This window comes from Manis pentadactyla, chromosome 16, assembly GCF_030020395.1.
Source record: "Manis pentadactyla isolate mManPen7 chromosome 16, mManPen7.hap1, whole genome shotgun sequence".
Classification (NCBI taxonomy): Eukaryota; Metazoa; Chordata; class Mammalia; order Pholidota; family Manidae; genus Manis; species Manis pentadactyla.
Window position 1 is genome coordinate 4,439,745 of NC_080034.1, and position 18,819 is coordinate 4,458,563.

Sequence of the window (18,819 nt, forward strand, 5' to 3'; positions counted from 1 at the left end):
GCCATGAGAAGAAAAAACTAGATAATCTGCTTTTTATCTAGCAGAATATTTAAGGCAGACCATGTTTTTCATACTTGAGGTTTTGTTGGAAAATATTAACACATTTTCAATTTAATCAAATATTCAAAGCAAGATTTTTAAAAACCAAACTTTTTTGATGGAAAATATCATGTTAGATATTCTGTCTGATTCATTTATTCAACAGAGGTGCACTGAGCTCCTACAAGGAAAAAATTGTAAATGTTTTGTAAAGTTTTGCTTAAATGTCTAATTTATTTCTGTAAAACACTTCATTTTTCTTGGCTCCTATCTTGCTTGCGTTTCCACCACTCAGTACAGTATGTGTGACATACTTTTCCCCATTCTTCCCACTAAGTAGAACTAAAAGTCATAGGAATAGAAGATTCTGAAAACAAGGCAAGGCACACAGGCTAAGGACACGAGGACCTGAGGGACAGCACAGACGTGCATTTCCTGGGAACGTTCTGCCTTGTGTGTCAAACCCCGCATCCAGGAGAGACTGTCAGCCTTGCAGTGCCAGTGTATGCTCACCAGAAGCACCTGCTCTGTCTCGCCAAAGGGCCATCAAGGGGCAGCCTAAGCAACACAAGAAATGTACAGGCAGTATCTGTTCTGCTCCAGTCAAATGACATAGAAAAAACTTGGTCTCATTCCCTTCCCATCATCAAAGGATGGTGGAAACCATCTCAGTCTACACTTCCCAAATACCAGCATAGATGCCCACCCCCACCTGGCAGTAATGAGGTGCCCTTTCCCTTTCTCACTAGGTGGTATCAGTGCAGGCCTAGGGGGAGTCAGGGCCTTGGCTACTGGTCAGTGACCACAGGGCTCCCTAGAGTGTCAGTGCAGTGGAGGCCATGCGGTAACAAAGGAACTCCCTCCTTCAACTGTAGGTGGTATTGATGGGACCCAAGTAAGGAGCCTGAGCTCTTGTTCCCTCCCAGCATTTTCAAAGAGCAGCTCCCTAGAACTTGGGTATCAGCAGCAGCTGAGGAAAACCTGGACTTCCACTCCCACCCTGCAGTGACCAGTCAAAAAAGATTTGGAAAGCTGAAAAAAAGAAAGGCACAAGGTGCTAACACCAGGGATGCACCAGGGACAGCACTGCAGGCCCTACAGACGCCAAGGGGAGCAAAGGGGTCATAACCCATAGTTGGGATCCAAGGAAGCCAGCTAACACACAAGATTTCTAAAAGATCCAGGCTTATAACCAGAAGGCCGAGTTTCAGTCAGAATCACTGTCATACCAAGAAAGTCTCCAAAAAGAAACAGTAGAACTAAAACTAAGAACTGAAATAAAAAACTCAATGAAGAGAATAGAGGAAAGAGTGAGGACAAAAAAGAAGGGTTAGAGAGGTTTCTGTACCTTACGTGAACTGGTAAGATGTTGGGGCCGGTAAGGAAGAAGTTAAACTGTCCCTGTTTGCAGATGACATGATATTGTACATAAAAAACCCTAAAGAATCCACTCCAAAACTACTAGATCTAATATCTGAATTCAGCAAAGTTGCAGGATACAAAATTAATACACAGAAATCTGTGGCATTCCTATACACTAACAATGAACTAGCAGAGAGAGAAATCAGGAAAACAATTCCATTCACAATTGCATCAAAAAGAATAAAATACCTAGGAATAAACCTAACCAAGGAAGTGAAAGACCTATACCCTGAAAACTACAAGACACTCATGAGAGAAATTAAAGAAGATACCAATAAATGGAAACACCTCCCGTGCTCATAGATAGAAAGAATTAATATCATCAAAATGGCCATCCTGCCTAAAGTAATCTACAGATCCAATGCAATCCCTATCAAAATACCAATAGCATTCTTCAATGAACTAGAGAAAACTGTCCTAAAATTCATATGGAACCACAAAAGACCTTGAATAGTCAAAGCAATCCTGAGAAGGAAGAATAATGCAGGGGGAATTACACTCCCCAACTTCAAACTCTACAACAAAGCTACAGTAATCAAGACAATTTGGTACTGGTGCAAGAACAGACTCATAGACCAATGGAACAGACTAGAGAGCCCTATTATAAACCCAACCATATATGGTCAATTAATATATGATAAAGGAGTCATGGATATACAGTGGGGAAATGACAGCCTCTTCAACAGCTGGTGTTGGCAAAACTGGACAGCTACATGTAAGAGAATGAAACTGGATTATTTAACCCCATACACAAAAGTAAACATGAAATGGATTAAAGACTTGAATGTAAGTCATGAAACCATAAAACTCTTAGAATAAGACAACATAGGCAAACATCTCCTGAATATAGGCATGAGCAACTTCATGAACCCATTTCCTTGAGAAAGGGAAACAAAAGCAAAAATGAACTCATGGGACTACATCAAACTAAAAAGTTTTTGTACAGCAAAGGGCATCATCAACAAAACAAAAAGGCACCCTAAAGTATGGGAAAATATATTTGTAAATGACATATCTGACAAGGGGTTAACATCCAAAATATATAAAGAACTTACATGCCTCAACACCCAAAAAGCAAATAACCCGATTAACAAATGGACAGGGGATATGAAGAGACAGGTCTCCAAAGAAGAAATTCAGATGACCATCAGGCACATGAAAAGATGCTCCACATCACTAATCATCAGGGAAATGCAAATTGAAACTACAGTTAGATAATCACCTCACACCAGTAAGGATTGCCAGCATTGAAAAGACTAAGAACAACAAATGCTGGCGAGGATAGGGAGAAAGGGGAACCCTCCTACACCACTGGTGGGAATGTAAGCTAGTTCAACCATTGTGGAAAGCAATATGGAGGTTCCTCAAAAAACTAAAAATATAAATACCATTTGACCCTGGAATTTACCCACTCCTTGGAATTTACCCAAAGAATACAACTTCTCAGATTCAAAAAGACATATGCACCCCTATGTTTATCACAGCACTATTTACAATAGCCAGGATATGGAAGCAACCTAAGTATCCATCAGTAGATGAATGGATAAAGAAGATGTGGTCCATATACACAATGGAATACTATTCAGCCATAAGAAAGAAACAAATCCTACCATTTGCAACAACATGGATGGAGCTGGAGGACATTATGTTCAGTGAAATAAGCCAGGTGGAGAAAGACAAGTGCCAAATGATTTCCCTCATTTGTGGAGCATAACAACGAAGCAAAACTGACGGAACAAAATAGCAGCAGACTCACAGACTCCAAGCAGGGACTAGCGGTTACCAAAGGGGAGGGGTGTAGGAGGATTGGGTGGGGAGGGAGGGAGAAGGGGATTGAGGGGTATTATGTTTAGTACACATGGTGTGAGGGGTCACGGGGAGAACAGTGTAGCACAGAGAAGGCACATAGTGGATCTGTGGCATCTTACTACACTGATGGACAGTGACTGTATTGGGGTATGGGTGGGGACTTGATAATATGGGTAAATGTCATAACCACATTGTTTTTCATGTGAAACCTTCATAAGAGTGTATATCAATCATACCTTAATAAAAAAGATGTTGGGGCCAGTGGATTTTGATAACTTTGTATATATTATGAGACACATGAACAATCACTTAAAAAAGCAAAGTTGAAATGCCCATAAACACTAAGTAACATGTAATTCTAAAATCTGTTCAAGTGAGACCCATGAGAAGATTGGAAAAAAGTAAAAATCAGTAGAAAAGTCAGAAAAAACAAATGGCAAACATAATTGAAATCATACAGTGTGTTTTCCAACTACAATGGAATCAAACTCTGTTCTAGTCTGTAACAAAAAAGTAACAGGAAAATCTCTAAGCACTTGAAACTAATAACTTAGGAATCAAATAAGGCTATGGAAAGTAAAAAAATACATTGAACTCCATGAAAATGAATATATGTAAGATGCTTCTAAAGCAGTGAAGGGAAATTTATAGCATTAAGTAGTACATTGCAAGAGGAAATGCCTCAAATCAAGCTCTCATCTCAAGAACCTAGGAAAAGAATAAAAATAGCCAAAAGTGAAGAGAAGAAAGGAAAGAATAAAGAGCTGAGAAATTGCTGAAACTGAAAATAGAAAAGAGAAGACTCAGTAAAAACTTAAAGTAGAAATTGACAAACCTCTGTTAAGGTTTGGAAAGCTGTAAAGAAGAAAGGTGCAAGTCGCTGACACTGGGGATGCACCAGGGCCAGCACTGCAGGCCCTGCAGATGCCAAGGGGAGCGGAGGGGTCGCACAGAGTGAACATCTGAGCAAAGATAGACCAGTGCTCTGAGCACACAAGTCACCAGTATAAAATCATTTGTATTACCCTGTAACTAGCAAGGAATTTTAATCTGTAATTAAAAACTTTCAAAAAAGGAATCTCTAATCCCAGATGTCTTCACTGGCAAATTCTACCAACTGTTTAAAAAATTAACACAAATTCTATGTAAATCTCTCCCACAGGATGGAGAACACTTTTCCAGTCATTCTGTGAAGCCACTGTTACCCTGATATCAAAGCCAAACAAAAACAGTATAAAAAAAGAAAAATGGAAAAATTCTTAATAAACTGTCAACTAATAGACTTAAACTTATATAAAAATGATTTTATATCGTGACTAACTGGAGTTTTTTCAGGGATATAAAGTTGGTTCAGTATTCAAAATCAGTGTAATTTATCATATTAAAGGAGAAAAATCACATGTTAAATCAACTAATACTAATGATACTTGACAGTTCAGTGTGCATTTGTCCTAAGAATGTACATGTTGGGTGTGGCATGTTGTGGTGCAGTCAGGACACTCACAGGTCCCAGACAGGGAGTCATGTGTGCCATAGGGAAGCATCAGGTTTTGGTCTGGTGGCAGAAGACAGGAGCATGGGAAAAGCTTAAGCCAGAGCCTTTATTGGGGTTTCCATGAGAAAGGCAAGACAGGGAAAGCAGACAGTTTAGGATTAGCTAGTGGTTCTGGACATAGGAGTGGTCCTAGTATCATGCTTGGCCCTGGGTTGACTAGGGACATTGGAAATAATGGTTTGGTGTGTGAAGAGTTAGATAGGGAGGTTGTGGTTTTGTGTATGAAAGATGTGTTCCCCATGCAACCCTTTGCTGTGTCTAAGAATTGGCTAGCCGTGGGAGGGACAGTCTCTCCTCAGGTCTATATGGCCCCCAAAATACTAGAGCTTCAGGAATGTAGAAAATAAAACACAGTTAATATAATTAGCCCTGTGATGAATGATGCCAGAGTAGACAATACATAATTGAAGAAAACAATACCATTAATGATAACTCTTAAGAAAACTAGGAATAAAGGGGAACTTCCATAACTTAATAAAGAAAATCTATTTAAAAACCCACAGCCAACATACTACCTAATCATGAAAAACTGAATGCTCTCCCCCTAATATTGGGAATGAGGCAAGGATGTCCATTCTCACCACTGCTGCTCAACATATTCCTGCAAATTCTAGCCAATGCAGTAAGGTAAGAAAAGGATATAAAAGGCATACAGATTGTTAAGGAAAAATGAAAGTACCCTATTTGTAAAAAGCAGTAATCCTGTTTACTTTATGTTCAGACATATTTGTTCTTAATTTAAAAACTTGATGTTCAAAGTTAAGTTATATTTTGGAAAATATAGTTACATATTCTAGGGCTATGGGAAAGGTGTGGTGCTCTTTTTCCCTACTGAAGGATACCGTATTTGATTAACTTTATGCTATCCTGTTGCTGTACTCTGCTTTCACTTGTCTGTTTTACTGTTTCTAATTTATTTCCTTACTTTATATACAAACGACTGGGTGGAGACATCGGGTGACTCCACCTGTCCGTGGAATGAAGTGCACAGGTTTTGTGACACTGTTTTCATTCATGACTTGATTACTTCTTAGTTTCCCATTGTAGCACTGAAGTTGAGGTTACCAGAACTCAGGCCTCCACGTAAATGGGATGTTAATATATTTCCATTGTCTTTATCTCCCATATTTTGAAGTTACAGTTATGTTTCAATGAGTCAACAGCCTTTAGAATATATGGGCAATATAAAGTTTTGGATTTTTTACATCAAACTTAAAACTTTAGTCATAGAGCAGATTTTTTTTTAAGTACTCTCTCAATCCCCTTTTCCAACACAACTCCATCCTTTACCTCTTCCCCAAGCCAAAAAAACAGAACTTACAGGTTCTTAAATAAGCAGTCCTTTGTTGATTACAATAAAAGGGAGAGAGCATGAAAAATATAAAAATTATTAGAAAAGAGGGAGCCTTGATGAGGGAAACAAGGACTATTAGTAGTTCTAAGGACTTTCGGTCATCACGTATATTTTATTTAAACCCCTGTGCTGGTAAGTGATTCTTCATGGTTGTGATGATAATGACATCCACCTGTTTTCCTTCTCCCAGGACTACAGAGACATCATTGACACGCCGATGGATTTTGCTACTGTTAGAGAAACGTTAGAAGCTGGAAATTACGAATCACCAATGGAATTATGTAAAGATGTCAGACTTATTTTTAGTAATTCCAAAGCATATACACCAAGCAAAAGATCAAGGGTATATAATTAAATTTTCTTGTATGTTTACATTAAGTGAAATTACTAGAAATATATGTTAAGTAATGCTTTTATTTAAAATTTATAGCAAAAAAGAATTTTCTATTATGTTGTTCTTAATGGTATCCTAATGAAAAAAAGAGTTCACATCTTTCTACTTTGTTCCTTCTGTGAAATAACACTGATGTCACCATCACTTATGTTTAGGAATGGTCATTTTTCTTGAAGTAGTACCGTTAAGTAGACACACATATTGTCTTGGTTTATATTAGGGTTATGTGGACCTAACGTAAAGATGTTTTATACATGAATAGAAAGGAACAATTTTTGTGAATGGTTTCTAAAAATTACTAAAAGTATAAATGTCATTTATCACTGTTTGGCTAGACAAGGCACCACACAGAGGGGTGGTATATGAAAATGAACTGAGAAGTAATAGGTGCTGGTTCTTGGGCAGCAATAGAAAACAGATTTAAACTGTCAAGGACAGTTTCAGTGATAGAATTCACAGGGATTTTGTCTGTACAAATCATCTGAATTCCTACTAGGGCTTTTCTTTAAGAATTTCAAAGCTTGGAAGATTTCTAATCTAAATAATTTAATTGTAAAAATCCTTCAATTTTACTCTTCATCAAGAGATTGGGGAAAAAGTAATGTTTAAATTCTAAAGACTCTTCAGTAGAGAAATATTAATATGTTAGTATTTATTAAACAGGCCTTTTCAAAACTTTGAGGAATGTTTGAACAGTTTTTTTCTTTCCATAGATTTATAGCATGAGTTTGCGCCTGTCTGCTTTCTTTGAAGAACACATTAGTTCAGTTCTGTCAGATTATAAATCTGCTCTTCGTTTTCATAAAAGAAATACAATCACCAAGAGGAGGAAGAAAAGAAACAGAAGCAGCTCTATCTCCAGCAGTGCAGCATCGAGGTATATTCAGTGGGTTTTTAAGCCAGCATCAGCTGACCTGTGACTTGTGTTTTCAGAACTTCCTTTACTGTCCCTGTATTGCAGAGTAGTGTATTTGACATGCCAGTTCCTATGATGGGGAGAATTTTTAATCTTTTAAAATAACTATATACTAGTGTAGGTGCTTAAATTCAAACTACTAAATCTGTACAGCAAAGCAGCATTTTTAGGATGGCTATGGCTGCTTTGTCATACAGCTATAGCATTTAAAAGGAGATCCTGCACTAAACAGCCACTTTTCAAAGGCTCACAACCATATGAAACCCATTACAGATCTCATATTTTTACGTATTTCATAGTAGTACAAATACTGAACCCACAGTATTATAAAATGGTTTTACTCATCCACATAGAGCTCTAAGAATGACTAATGATATTTTATTTAAAGCCCTGAAAGAAAGAAAAAGATCTTAAAACCCCAGCTGAAGTCAGACATTTCTACCTCTCCATTCTCTGTTCCTGCACGGGCACCACCGCCGAGGCACAATGCCACTCAGATCAATGGCAAAACAGAGTCCAGTTCCGTGGTTCGTACCAGAAGCAACCGAGTGGTGGTGGACCCAGTCACCACCGAGCAGCCATCTACGTCTTCAGCGGCAAAGACGTGTATCCTGAAAGCCAATGCATCCGCAGTGCCAGGGAGAACAGGTAAGAATCTGCCACAGCTGCTGAGCCGAAATGTGCGTAGCGGTGCTTTAAGTGAATACTTCTGCTCTGCCAGATGAAGTGCACTGGATTTGGTGAATTCCAGCAGACTGGTTTTGCCTTTCTGTGTTTTTGCTCTTTATTTTTTAAATAAGAAAAAGAAACATGAGGTTTAGGAGTATTAATGCAGAATAATGCTTAAAAACGATAACTCTGACCCAAACTGCCTGAACTTAAGTCCTAGTATACAGACTTGCTGGCAGTTCTGTCTCGTCTCCATAATCTTGAAGCGACTGGACAGCTTCTAAAATGTCTGGAACTACTAGGAGTTTATTTGCATATGTCTTTTTCCTCTTGGCAAGTAGATGTCCTGAGGAAGCATTAGGCAGCCCTCAAGTTTTGTCCTTTTGGCTAATTAAACGGTTCAAGTTAGAAGTAACTCCAACCTTCTTGTTCTTAGGTTAAATGACTCTTAGCTTTTAATCTGTGTGTGTGTGTTTTAGTTTTAGAGAATTCTGTGAAACATTCCAAAACCTTGAATACTTTTTCAAGCCCTGGTGAGTCCAGTTTTAGTCATGGCACTAGGAATAATTCTGCAAAAGAAAGTATGGAAAAGGAAAAGCCAGCCAAACGTAGAATGAAATCGTCTGTGCTGTCAAAGACGTGCACTCTGTCAGAGTCACCAGCTGTCACTGAGCAAGGTAAGGTGGCGTTCGTCCTTCCGACATACAGTAGATCTCTTAAAAATGGTGCTTCTGTTGGAGCTAGAGTTAAAACTACTTCTTCGATTGCTCATTTAAAAGTTACACATTCTCTATGGATAAATTTAGTGATTTGCAGTTTTGTGCCAAAAGCAAACTGTATTGTCATTGAATTTAAAAAACCAAGAAAACTTGGTATATGGCAATAAAAACAAATTTTAGAATCAAAGGCTTTTAATACTTAAATTAAAACATTTCTAATTTGATTATTACAAAACCCAAAAAAGTATATCCAAGGAATTTAAATTAAATTGGATTTACTTAACCCAGTATAACAGTCTTTACTTTCTCAGAAAAAAAAAGTTTAAGTTGTTACTACAAAATTCAACATACTCACCTTTATTAAATAATAATTCATCAGGGTTGTCTTCAGTCAGACTACTATTGTAGTGCACTACTTTTGACCCTTTACGTTACGCCCCCAAGTCCTCTCGTCTTCAGATTTGCATTGGAAAGGCTTTATGTTTGAGAGATGGAGGTGGTAAGTGCTCGAACACAGCCTATTATGTGTCAAAGCAGGACTTGGTAGCAGACATCTTAGGAATAAGCATTTTGTGTCATGACTTCCTAAGTGTATCTAAACCATTTCCTATGCAATGTTCTCCCAGGAAACTTCAAAATTTAAGTTTTCTGTCAAAACGTCCTCATTTTGATTAATGCATTGGGATCTATCCAACTATATAAGCTTACAATCCAGGAGTCATCCTAGCCTTCTCTTTAGCATCCAGATCTACTTGACAGTCACTAGCATCTGTTAGTTCTACCTCCTTAACATCTCAGTCCATTCCCTCCTCCCACTTCCATGGCCTTAATTCAGGCCTCCATGATTTCTCACCTGCACTGTTATCCAGATGTTCTAATGGCCTCCCTGGCTCACTTTCCATCTCTCCCTCACTCAGCCTATCTTGCACCTGTGCAGGCAAGGTGGCCTTTCTGATCATTTCTCCCAGGCGCACATGCACACGCGCTGAGGTAAACTCTTTGCTTGCCTTCAGGGAGTACATGTAATTGTATTACAGTGGTTTTGCCTGTTATGCGAGACTGTTACTTGGTTGTCGCCTAACGGTACTGCTTTCTTGACGTTTCTTCTCCCTTTTTTATCCCAGCCATTCATGACCTCCTTGGGAGTCCCTGAATGTTGTCCTTTTCCTCTTTCTTTGGAATGTTTCTCCCTCCCAGTTTAATGGCTTCCTGTCACTTTTCAGAGTCTCTCCTGAAATGTCTTCTCCCCCAGGAAGCCCTCTCCTGGACTTTCTAAACAGAATCAGGCACTTTATGTTCCCAAAGCACCTTGTTCATTGCCTTTTATGGCACTGTGGCACTACATTGATTGAATTATTCTTTTTTCTTAATGTGTCTGTCTCTAGTCGATTCTGAACTTCTATGTTTAATTCTCATTTTGTAATCATTGATAATTGGTATATAGTGGACAATATATTTGAATAAATAAGCAGATGACTTTGTATCTTAGTATTTTACATTTTCATATTTGCTTCCTTTCTGAATTCAAAAAGTTTTGAGTATGTTGCCCTTGCATCTGTCACTCCTGAATCCTAGAGAAATCAGATGTACAAAGTGAATGGGTTCTAGCATTATGATGGGGCCCGATAGCCAATTCGGTGTATAATTTTTGATTTATAAGTTCAAATACATAAGAACATCAGTATAGAAATATAACTAAGCTGATAACTCATGAGTGATGACTTTATTACATAAATATTGATACCTAAATTAACTGTTAGGATCAAGAGCAGTGCTGTCTAATAGAAATATAATACAAACCACATAGTAATTTTAAATTTTCTAGTAACCTCATCAAATAACAGCAGATAGGTGAAATTACCAATTTTAATAATAAATATTTTATTCATTGTACCCAAAATACTATAATTTCAACATGTAATCATCATTTCAAAATGTACACTGCTTCAGTATTCAGATTTAAATATAATTAAAAATTGGTTTCCTCAATTGTGTAGCTAACATTTCAGGTGCTCCATAGCCATGTGGTTAAGGGCTACCTCACTGGAAGTCACGAATCAGTGGTTTTCAAGCTTTTTAGTCCCTGAGTTTCTTTTTAAGAGAACTACATCAGTTCTTAACCTTTAAGGCTATTTACGTTGCTTTGTAAAGTGAGGAAAACTGTACTTTTTGCCTAGTAAATGCACATGGGCATATTGACACAAAAATTTGAACTATTGAAAGGAGTCCTTAAAGCTGATCTGGAACTTCTGTAGTGGGTACATGGAACATGGACTGGATGTTTAGAACTCTTGTCAGTAGTCTTAATGTAAAACAAATAAAAAGATAAAATCCTCAGGCAGGTGAAGTGCGACTGTTTGTTAGAAAATGCCTACGCACATCATGTGCACACGCACTTCCCCACTGCTCCCCGTCACCTGCTCATTATGGAAACCGCTGAGCTGAGAAAGTCACTTGTACTGAGAGGCCAGGAAGGGAGGGCTCTGCTCTGCCTTCTTCCTCGCGTGCTGCTCTGACCTGTGAGTTTCTTGGGATTTCTTTTCTTGGTATTTATGAAATGTAATTCAAACCTCTGGCATAAAATATGAAGAAGCATTCTCTTCAAAAGCAGTTTCTGTCTTTAAGGATTTCCTTTAAAATAAAGATGAAACTTCAGACATTGACAAGAAAAAGCTAGTGATGGCGCATCCTGGCATCTTTTTCTTTCATCTTAAAGGAAACAGCGTTTTTTATTACAGAAAGGCCTTTATCACCTCCAGATCCTACAGACTTAGAATTTGATCTCTAGAATTTAATTTTTTTATAAAGCATAATGGCCTTTATCATGGATTGTGTCACAGTGGGATTTTAATCCCAATAATGCTGGCACACATAGGTGGGTTTGATTGACACCTGCAGTCAGCATTGCTTATGAGTATAAACTGATCATTTACCATTCAGTTACATGAAGAGAGAAACTGTTTCAAACAACCTGTGAAGGAAACTGCCATTTAGATGTTTTTTTAATCCTCTTTAAACAATCTGAGAGCACAGTGCCTGTGAGGAGTAACATTTGTGCTGTACAGATAGGACAGGTGGAGGTGTGGGAGCCTGGCAGTCTCTGGAGGATGACCCATGTAAGTCACTCCGGCAGGTGTGCTCCCGGACCTCCTGCGTAGTAGTATTGGACGAGATCCTCGTCACTTCCGAAGGACATAAGCAAATACTTAGACTGCAAACTGTTCTCTAATAGAAATGTTGTGATCACCACGTCCAAGGGGGATCAGGTGGGTCAGAATCATGACAGTCTCGATAGTCCATTTCTTTCTATCTCCTAGTACAAAAGGTGGTCAGAGGAAAGTAGAGGGGTTGGTACACTAATTTTTCAGATTAAAAGGTTGTGGATTTCATACTGTTTGAGCTGTTGCAGGTAGGAGAACAAAACCCAGTGTTTAATGAAGTAAACAATGAAGCCAATTGTGGGGTGAAGCTCTGCAGGTGAACGGGTCCTTGTGCACGTGGGATGTTGCGGAGGGTTGGGGTCTGGCCCAGCTCTCATAGTCTGCAATGCTGAGTTTCATTTCCCTCGGGATGTCATTAAGGAGTTTTCTGTGAATTTTTAGACAATAATGTCATTAAATTATTAGCCTTTTGGAGCTCCTTTTCTCATTTCAGTAAAAACACAAAATTAGGATGACATCATTACAAGGATAGCAGTGGCTTTGTTGACTAGTTTAAGGGTCAACTAAGAAAGCAGTTCTATATGTTAAGTGCACTGCTGTCCCTTTTAGCAGATTGTAAGAACAATGTTCTTGTACCGGGAAGCATTCAAGTGAATGGCCATGGAGAGCAGCCATCCAAACTCGTGAAGAGGGGACCTGGAAGAAAACCTAAGGCAGATTTTAATGCCAGCAGTGGTGAAGTGACACACAAGAAAAGGGGTAGGAAGCCCAAAAAGCTACAGTATGCAAAGCCAGAAAATTCACAGCAAAATAACGTGCCTCCCATCAGAGATGAAGGAGTTCCTTCTTCAACTTGCAATTTTCTTTCTGAAACTAATATTGTAAAGGAGGAATTGTTACGGAAAAAGAGTCGTGGAGGCAGAAAACCCAAAAGGAAGATGAAGACACAAAAACTAGACTCGGGTCTCACGGTTCCTGCAAGTGTCAGGATGCTAAGGAGAAGTAACCGGAAGAAGCCGGATGAGCCTGTGGATGGCGAGGAGGAGTTTGAGGAACTTAAAGGCTCTGAGCCCCACATGAGAACTAGAAACCAGGGTCGGAGGACAGCTTTCTATAATGAGGACGACTCTGAGGAGGAGCAAAGGCAGCTGTTGTTCGAAGACACCTCTTTGACTTTTGGAACTTCTAGTAGAGGACGGGTCCGAAAGTTGACTGAAAAAGCAAAAGCTAATTTAATTGGTTGGTAACTTGTACCAGAATACTGTCCTTCAGAATCATAGAGCAGGTCCAGTGAAGGGGTGTGCAGACTGAGGCTTCTGCCTCCTGCTGCTGCGGCGGGCTAGGGAATGTCGTGGTTTGATTTGCAAAAAAGACAAACTTACAAGACACTTCTTCTTTAAATGGGTATATATTATATATATATATATATATATAAATATATACATATATATTTTAAATGTTTGCTATTTATTGCCCTTAGATAGGTTATGCATTTCAACATTCATTTCATTCACTGTTTGAAACAAAAGAAACTGAGGATCTATAATGAATTCCCAATTTATTTCTGGTAAAGACAGTTCTGCTACAGTCTTAAGGAGCATAGTATTCCTCGTGATAGAGCATTTCATATTCAAATGAATGATTTTTGACCAAGCCAGGTACATTTCTATTGATAGAGACATTGTGCCCTATGAAGACAGATGACTAGCAGAGTAGCAGTAAATAAGAAATGTGTTTCCTGTAAAGATAAATACAAAGTTCCCATTTGATACTCTACAGAGTTTGATTTTAATTATAGAATGTTCATCCACAAAGAATCTAGAGGAGGCTTTTGCTGTATTCCATTTCTGCCAAACGTAAGAGAAAATGTACTGTTAAAAAGGAAACATATCCACATTGGAAAACACTTGACTGTCTAATTTTTCAGACCTTGATTCTTATATCAATCACTCGATCTCTGTTTATTGTGCCAAAGACTGAGAGTCAGTGCAGTGGAAAGCCTGTTTGATGGTCAGGACAGCATACACTTTCCAGTATGGGAAAAGCTGTGTGTTATTCTAAAGAGCAAGCTATTTAAGAGTTATACCTGAGATGTTATCTTTTTTTGGTACTAGAAGTAGAAAGTAATGCACTGACGGGTCCTTTGACAGAGATGTTTTAGAGAAGATGTTTAAGTGGTTAAAGGATTCAAGGAAAATACAGGAAAAAGGGGTAAGGGATTTGATGTTTACTTGTTGGTCTGGTTTAATGTCATTTCTAAACTTTAGACATATCTAATAGGCTTAAATGACTTACAAAGAAATGTGTCTGTGTGTGTATGTGTATATATTGATAAATGGGTATAATTAAATATATATACAAACACATACTTATATACTATTACCCAGGTATGAATTCTTTTTTCAGGATTTTTTAGATAATGGTAGAATAAAAATAATTTTAAAATCTCATACTTTATAGTTTAATTTTAAGGGGAAGATTGGTTATTTTCAATTATTAAAATAGGCCAAATCACTTTTTATGCAATCATGTTTTATACCGTGGTCTCATTGCACATTGCGTTTTTCCTGCACTTTTTATGGTATCCCTTATCACGCTGGTATGTCAGTATACACCCTAAAGAAAAATTCCATTTAATGATTGTGCCTTGTATTCTATTATTTTTTTGCATCGTTAGTGAAATGAAGCCGCCTATTGTAAATGAGAACTATATGACTTAGGAGAATGTATTGTATGTACTGCTGTGGGAAAGGAAAGCAGTTATTTATTTGTTTATGGTACAGTTAGTTACTTTATACCTTAAAAAACCAACATAAATACCATTTCTTTTGTTTAAAAATTATTGTCCATTTTTAAAAATTTAAAGAATGTAGTATTTTCCAAGTACTGGTATGGTACAAAAATGTAACCAAAATTCTCAGATACTACATTTTAAAAAAGTGAGGATGGGAAAGTATGTATCAGCATGACCCTGATGTAGAAAAATAAACTCTTTAATTGAACCTTGGCAAAATATGTTACATAATTATTTCTTTACTTCAGTAGGGATAAATGTTAGATGTCACTTAACGGTCCTGAAGAAGATTGGGAAGTGACCCATTCAGGCTGTTTAGATCATTTGTAACTAAATTTGTACAGAAATCCTCCTGTGAAATTGAGTAAACCATTTTCCAGATCTTAACTGGATTGCTGTGATTTTTGCAGTTAAAAAATAATTTCAGAATTTTCAGGTTTTTTGTATATTTTTTTCTAACAAATATATTTAAGTATATAATTAAAATTCAGTAAACTCTTCACAATGCAGAAATGGATGGCTTGGTTGTATAGTAAAATGAGTCTTTCAGTTACACCATTATTGAAATAATAGTGTGTATATTTGAAATTTAAGTCATTAAAGTAATTTGTTTCTTTTGAAGGCAAACTATTTGAAACGTAATTTCCTGATGTTATCTGCATTGTATTAGAAGAAATAATAGACTATAAATACATTTCTGTAAAAAATATGTGTAGTTTTAAGGTGTGTACAGAAAAAGGAAGAGCGTATACAGTCTTACAGTGGAATATAGGAATATACATCTCTTGAACAAAGAAATTAGTATTTACCATATTTCTGTAACAAGTAGATGAATTCCTCCTGTTTTAAAGACACTGTATATTTATGACCTTATTTGGACATTATTAGACACTGGTTTCTTAGTAAAGCAAAAATGACTTGGATCAGATTCTTTGTAATTTAAACACTTAAAAATGTATGAGTAGTACCAGATATATTTAGATTTTATATTTTTATAGTTTAGCTTCTGAACATTGCAGAAGTTGAATTGAGAAATTTAAGTCATCACCATATTTTTGTTCTGTTTGATCACTTGGAAAAATATCCTCTTTGAGACAGTGAACCATGTATGTACTGTTTATAGGCCAAAAGGAAATGTTGGTTGGCATTTGTCTTAGATGAGCAATAAAAAAAATCTCAAGTTGCCTGAAAGTTTCAGAAATATAACTTGTTACATGCATGGAAAATGTACATCAATTTATGTATTTGTAAGCACCTAATCCTAATATTCTCTTCCTCCACTCCAACATTCTCAATCAAATCTTAGAAAATTATAAAACGTTGCAGATGAACAGTTAAAACATTCAACCTAATTACAGCGTCACAACTCTGGGCAGTAGATACACACCTTCTTCACATTTTACCCCCTGCAGTCAATCTGCTGTTAGCGTGTTGGACTCTGTTGTGCATGTATTTATCTACTGAAGATTTATTTGCCTTGTTTCCATTGTTTTTATTATTGCACAGCTTCACAAATTTGAAGACTTTGATAGTATTATTATAAAACTATCTTCCTCAAATTTAATCAGAATAAGCATAGAGTATTTGTGAACTTGATTAAGTCACATCTGAAACTGGTCTGGCAGAATTTAGTAGCACTCAGAAGTAAATTATATAAGATACACTGGTCAGCAAAGGATCCTCATGCAACATGTATGTTAACATCTGGACACGCCCCTTACCTGCAGTGCAGTGATCAGACGTTTTAACAAATGTACTCAAATAACATTTTCAGTGTATGATATTAGTGACATTACATGTTTTAGAATACAATTTGTTACATAAATTAGTTCCTCTAGTTAACAGTGTTTACCTAAATGGTAATACTCCATTTTATACATCCAAACGTACCTATACATCTCTCTCAGGTGTCAACTGGAAGCAGTTTTGATTTTCAGTTTTCTACCTAATGAAAACAAATTGTTACTCTGAATGTTTTTGTCACCTGAAATTTATTGTTGAGTAGGTTGAAAGGAACAAGACACTTGGTGTTTAAAGAGCTGTAGTTTTCTTACATGCAGGAAATAGATGGTTCTGAGAGGCAGATAGGGAAGTACTTTGATGTTGGTGAATTACCCCCATACTTAAAGTATTTCTTACATAACAAGTTGAGAAGTGGTTTAGTTATATCTAAGTGAGAATTTATTTTCCTATTAAAGTTGGAAAATAAACCTTTTCCTTACTTCCCTCCTTGCATTTCCTTCAGTTCCCCAAATTTCCAAGTGATTTGAACTAAATCAATACTACATTTACTAAGAAACTATATTTCTTAAATATACCAAGCCAAATACTCCAAGTGAAACATTTTGTACTATGTCCGGTACCCAAGAAGAGGTCAGATTGAGTCAGAAGACTGTTAAGTACCACTTTTGACGCTCCAGAGATAAATCTTGTACACACTGCAGTAAACAGTAGGAGATACAGTGAGCTATAGATACGTACTATTTTTAGTTTTGATAGCTCTGTGTTGAAATATTTTCTTAATGCAGATAAAGTCATCAGGAAATTAACCATATATGGCACAAACCAAATACATAATAGTGGATGGCTATGAGTTTCTACATTTAAGGAGCTAAGAGAATAGGTTTGAAATGATAGTGCACACGCATGTGAGGCAAATGTACACACATGCTGATTACTTTTAAGATTGTATTAATTAGTCAAAATGATAAACCATAAATTGAGACAAAATACAAAGTTACATTTTTGGACCATATTAAAACTGCAAGAAGATGGGGTCTTATTAAAGATCTTTTAGAAAACTTAAATCTTGTCACACGATATTTAGACGTGTAGAATGTAGCTAAATTTTTAAAGAGTAACTGACCTAGAGGGTTAAAGTTGAAACTGACATGTTTTCAAAATATGCTAATTTGTACAGAAAACAATGTTAAACACAAGCAAATCTGTTGTTATGTAATAAGTAACAGAGTTTAAAGACACATTAATTATTTAGCTTTATTGAGGTTTTTTTTTTTCCTTCCAGAAACCTGGAGTATCATGTTTTTAAAGGCAGGCTCACACAGGATAGCCCTTTCTTTTTGTACATAGTGACTGGACCTTTCTTTACTGTTATGTGGACACTTTCTATGTTAGTTTTGATGCAGAATTCTTTGAATCCTTTTATACAAACTAGAATGTATGTGTAAGAATTCCTGTCCCTGCAATGTAGTAACTACAAACTTATTTTTAAATAAATAGAAAACTTGTTTTTCTAAGCTATTTTGTAGAGCCTCATGATTTCTGTTATTTTATTTTATTTTTGATAACATAAAATCTCTCTACATAATTTCAACAGGCACTATACCAAAGAAACCATTAGGTAAATGCTGGGGCAATGCTCTATTTAACAAAAGGTTAAAATTATTAGCCACTTAAAGGATTGTGGGTATCCTAATTATTCCATATTAACCACAGGTTTAAAGTAAGTCATCTGCCCTTTAATGTGTACTCTTAATAAAACAATTTTTCTGATTTGCTTACTATGTGTAAGTTGCTGTACTGAGTGATAAGTACTTTCATATTCAGATATTTCTGTAAGATGTATTTCAAAGGAAAGTTCACATAAGCATATTCTCAAAAATGTGAAGTGAAATTTCTGGGGAAAAAATGGAGGAATGATGAAAAAGTTTCACTTGTTAAACAGTTATACAAAATGATATTTATAAACTGTGTTGTTTTCCTAGGAATTTGTGCCAGTTGGCATACATTTTTACTGATTTCCTGAGAATTCCAATTTTAGTATAAAGACTACATAAGACTGTAATAAATGACAATTCAGATTAAGCACATGAGGGGGTGATTTGTGATTTGTGCTTTAATGACAGTTTCTCCCTAAGAAATTTTGTTTAAATGACTTTGTATAAAATAAATTTCTAAGTTGAGGAAACCATACAGACACTCCCAGGTACCTTTTCTTCTTTCTATAATACGTTGATACTAATACCT

General features: G+C 36.6%; 1 protein-coding gene across 3 annotated transcripts in view; it reads left to right on the plus strand.

Moving 5' to 3' along the window:
• The window catches only part of PHIP (pleckstrin homology domain interacting protein), a 132,244-nt gene extending 114,155 nt beyond the window's left edge, over nt 1-18,089 (plus strand). For 2 of the 3 annotated variants that reach the window (XM_036886307.2, XM_036886321.2), the window contains 5 exons: nt 6,370-6,522; nt 7,287-7,450; nt 7,878-8,137; nt 8,638-8,835; nt 12,648-18,089. In XM_036886307.2, the coding sequence (XP_036742202.1) occupies nt 6,370-6,522; nt 7,287-7,450; nt 7,878-8,137; nt 8,638-8,835; nt 12,648-13,285 (1,413 nt within the window). In that variant the 3' untranslated portion in view covers nt 13,286-18,089. The remainder of the gene's footprint in view (nt 1-6,369; nt 6,523-7,286; nt 7,451-7,877; nt 8,138-8,637; nt 8,836-12,647) is intronic. The other variant, XM_036886311.2, reaches the window with a different exon arrangement.
• Nucleotides 18,090-18,819: the final 730 nt, after the last annotated feature.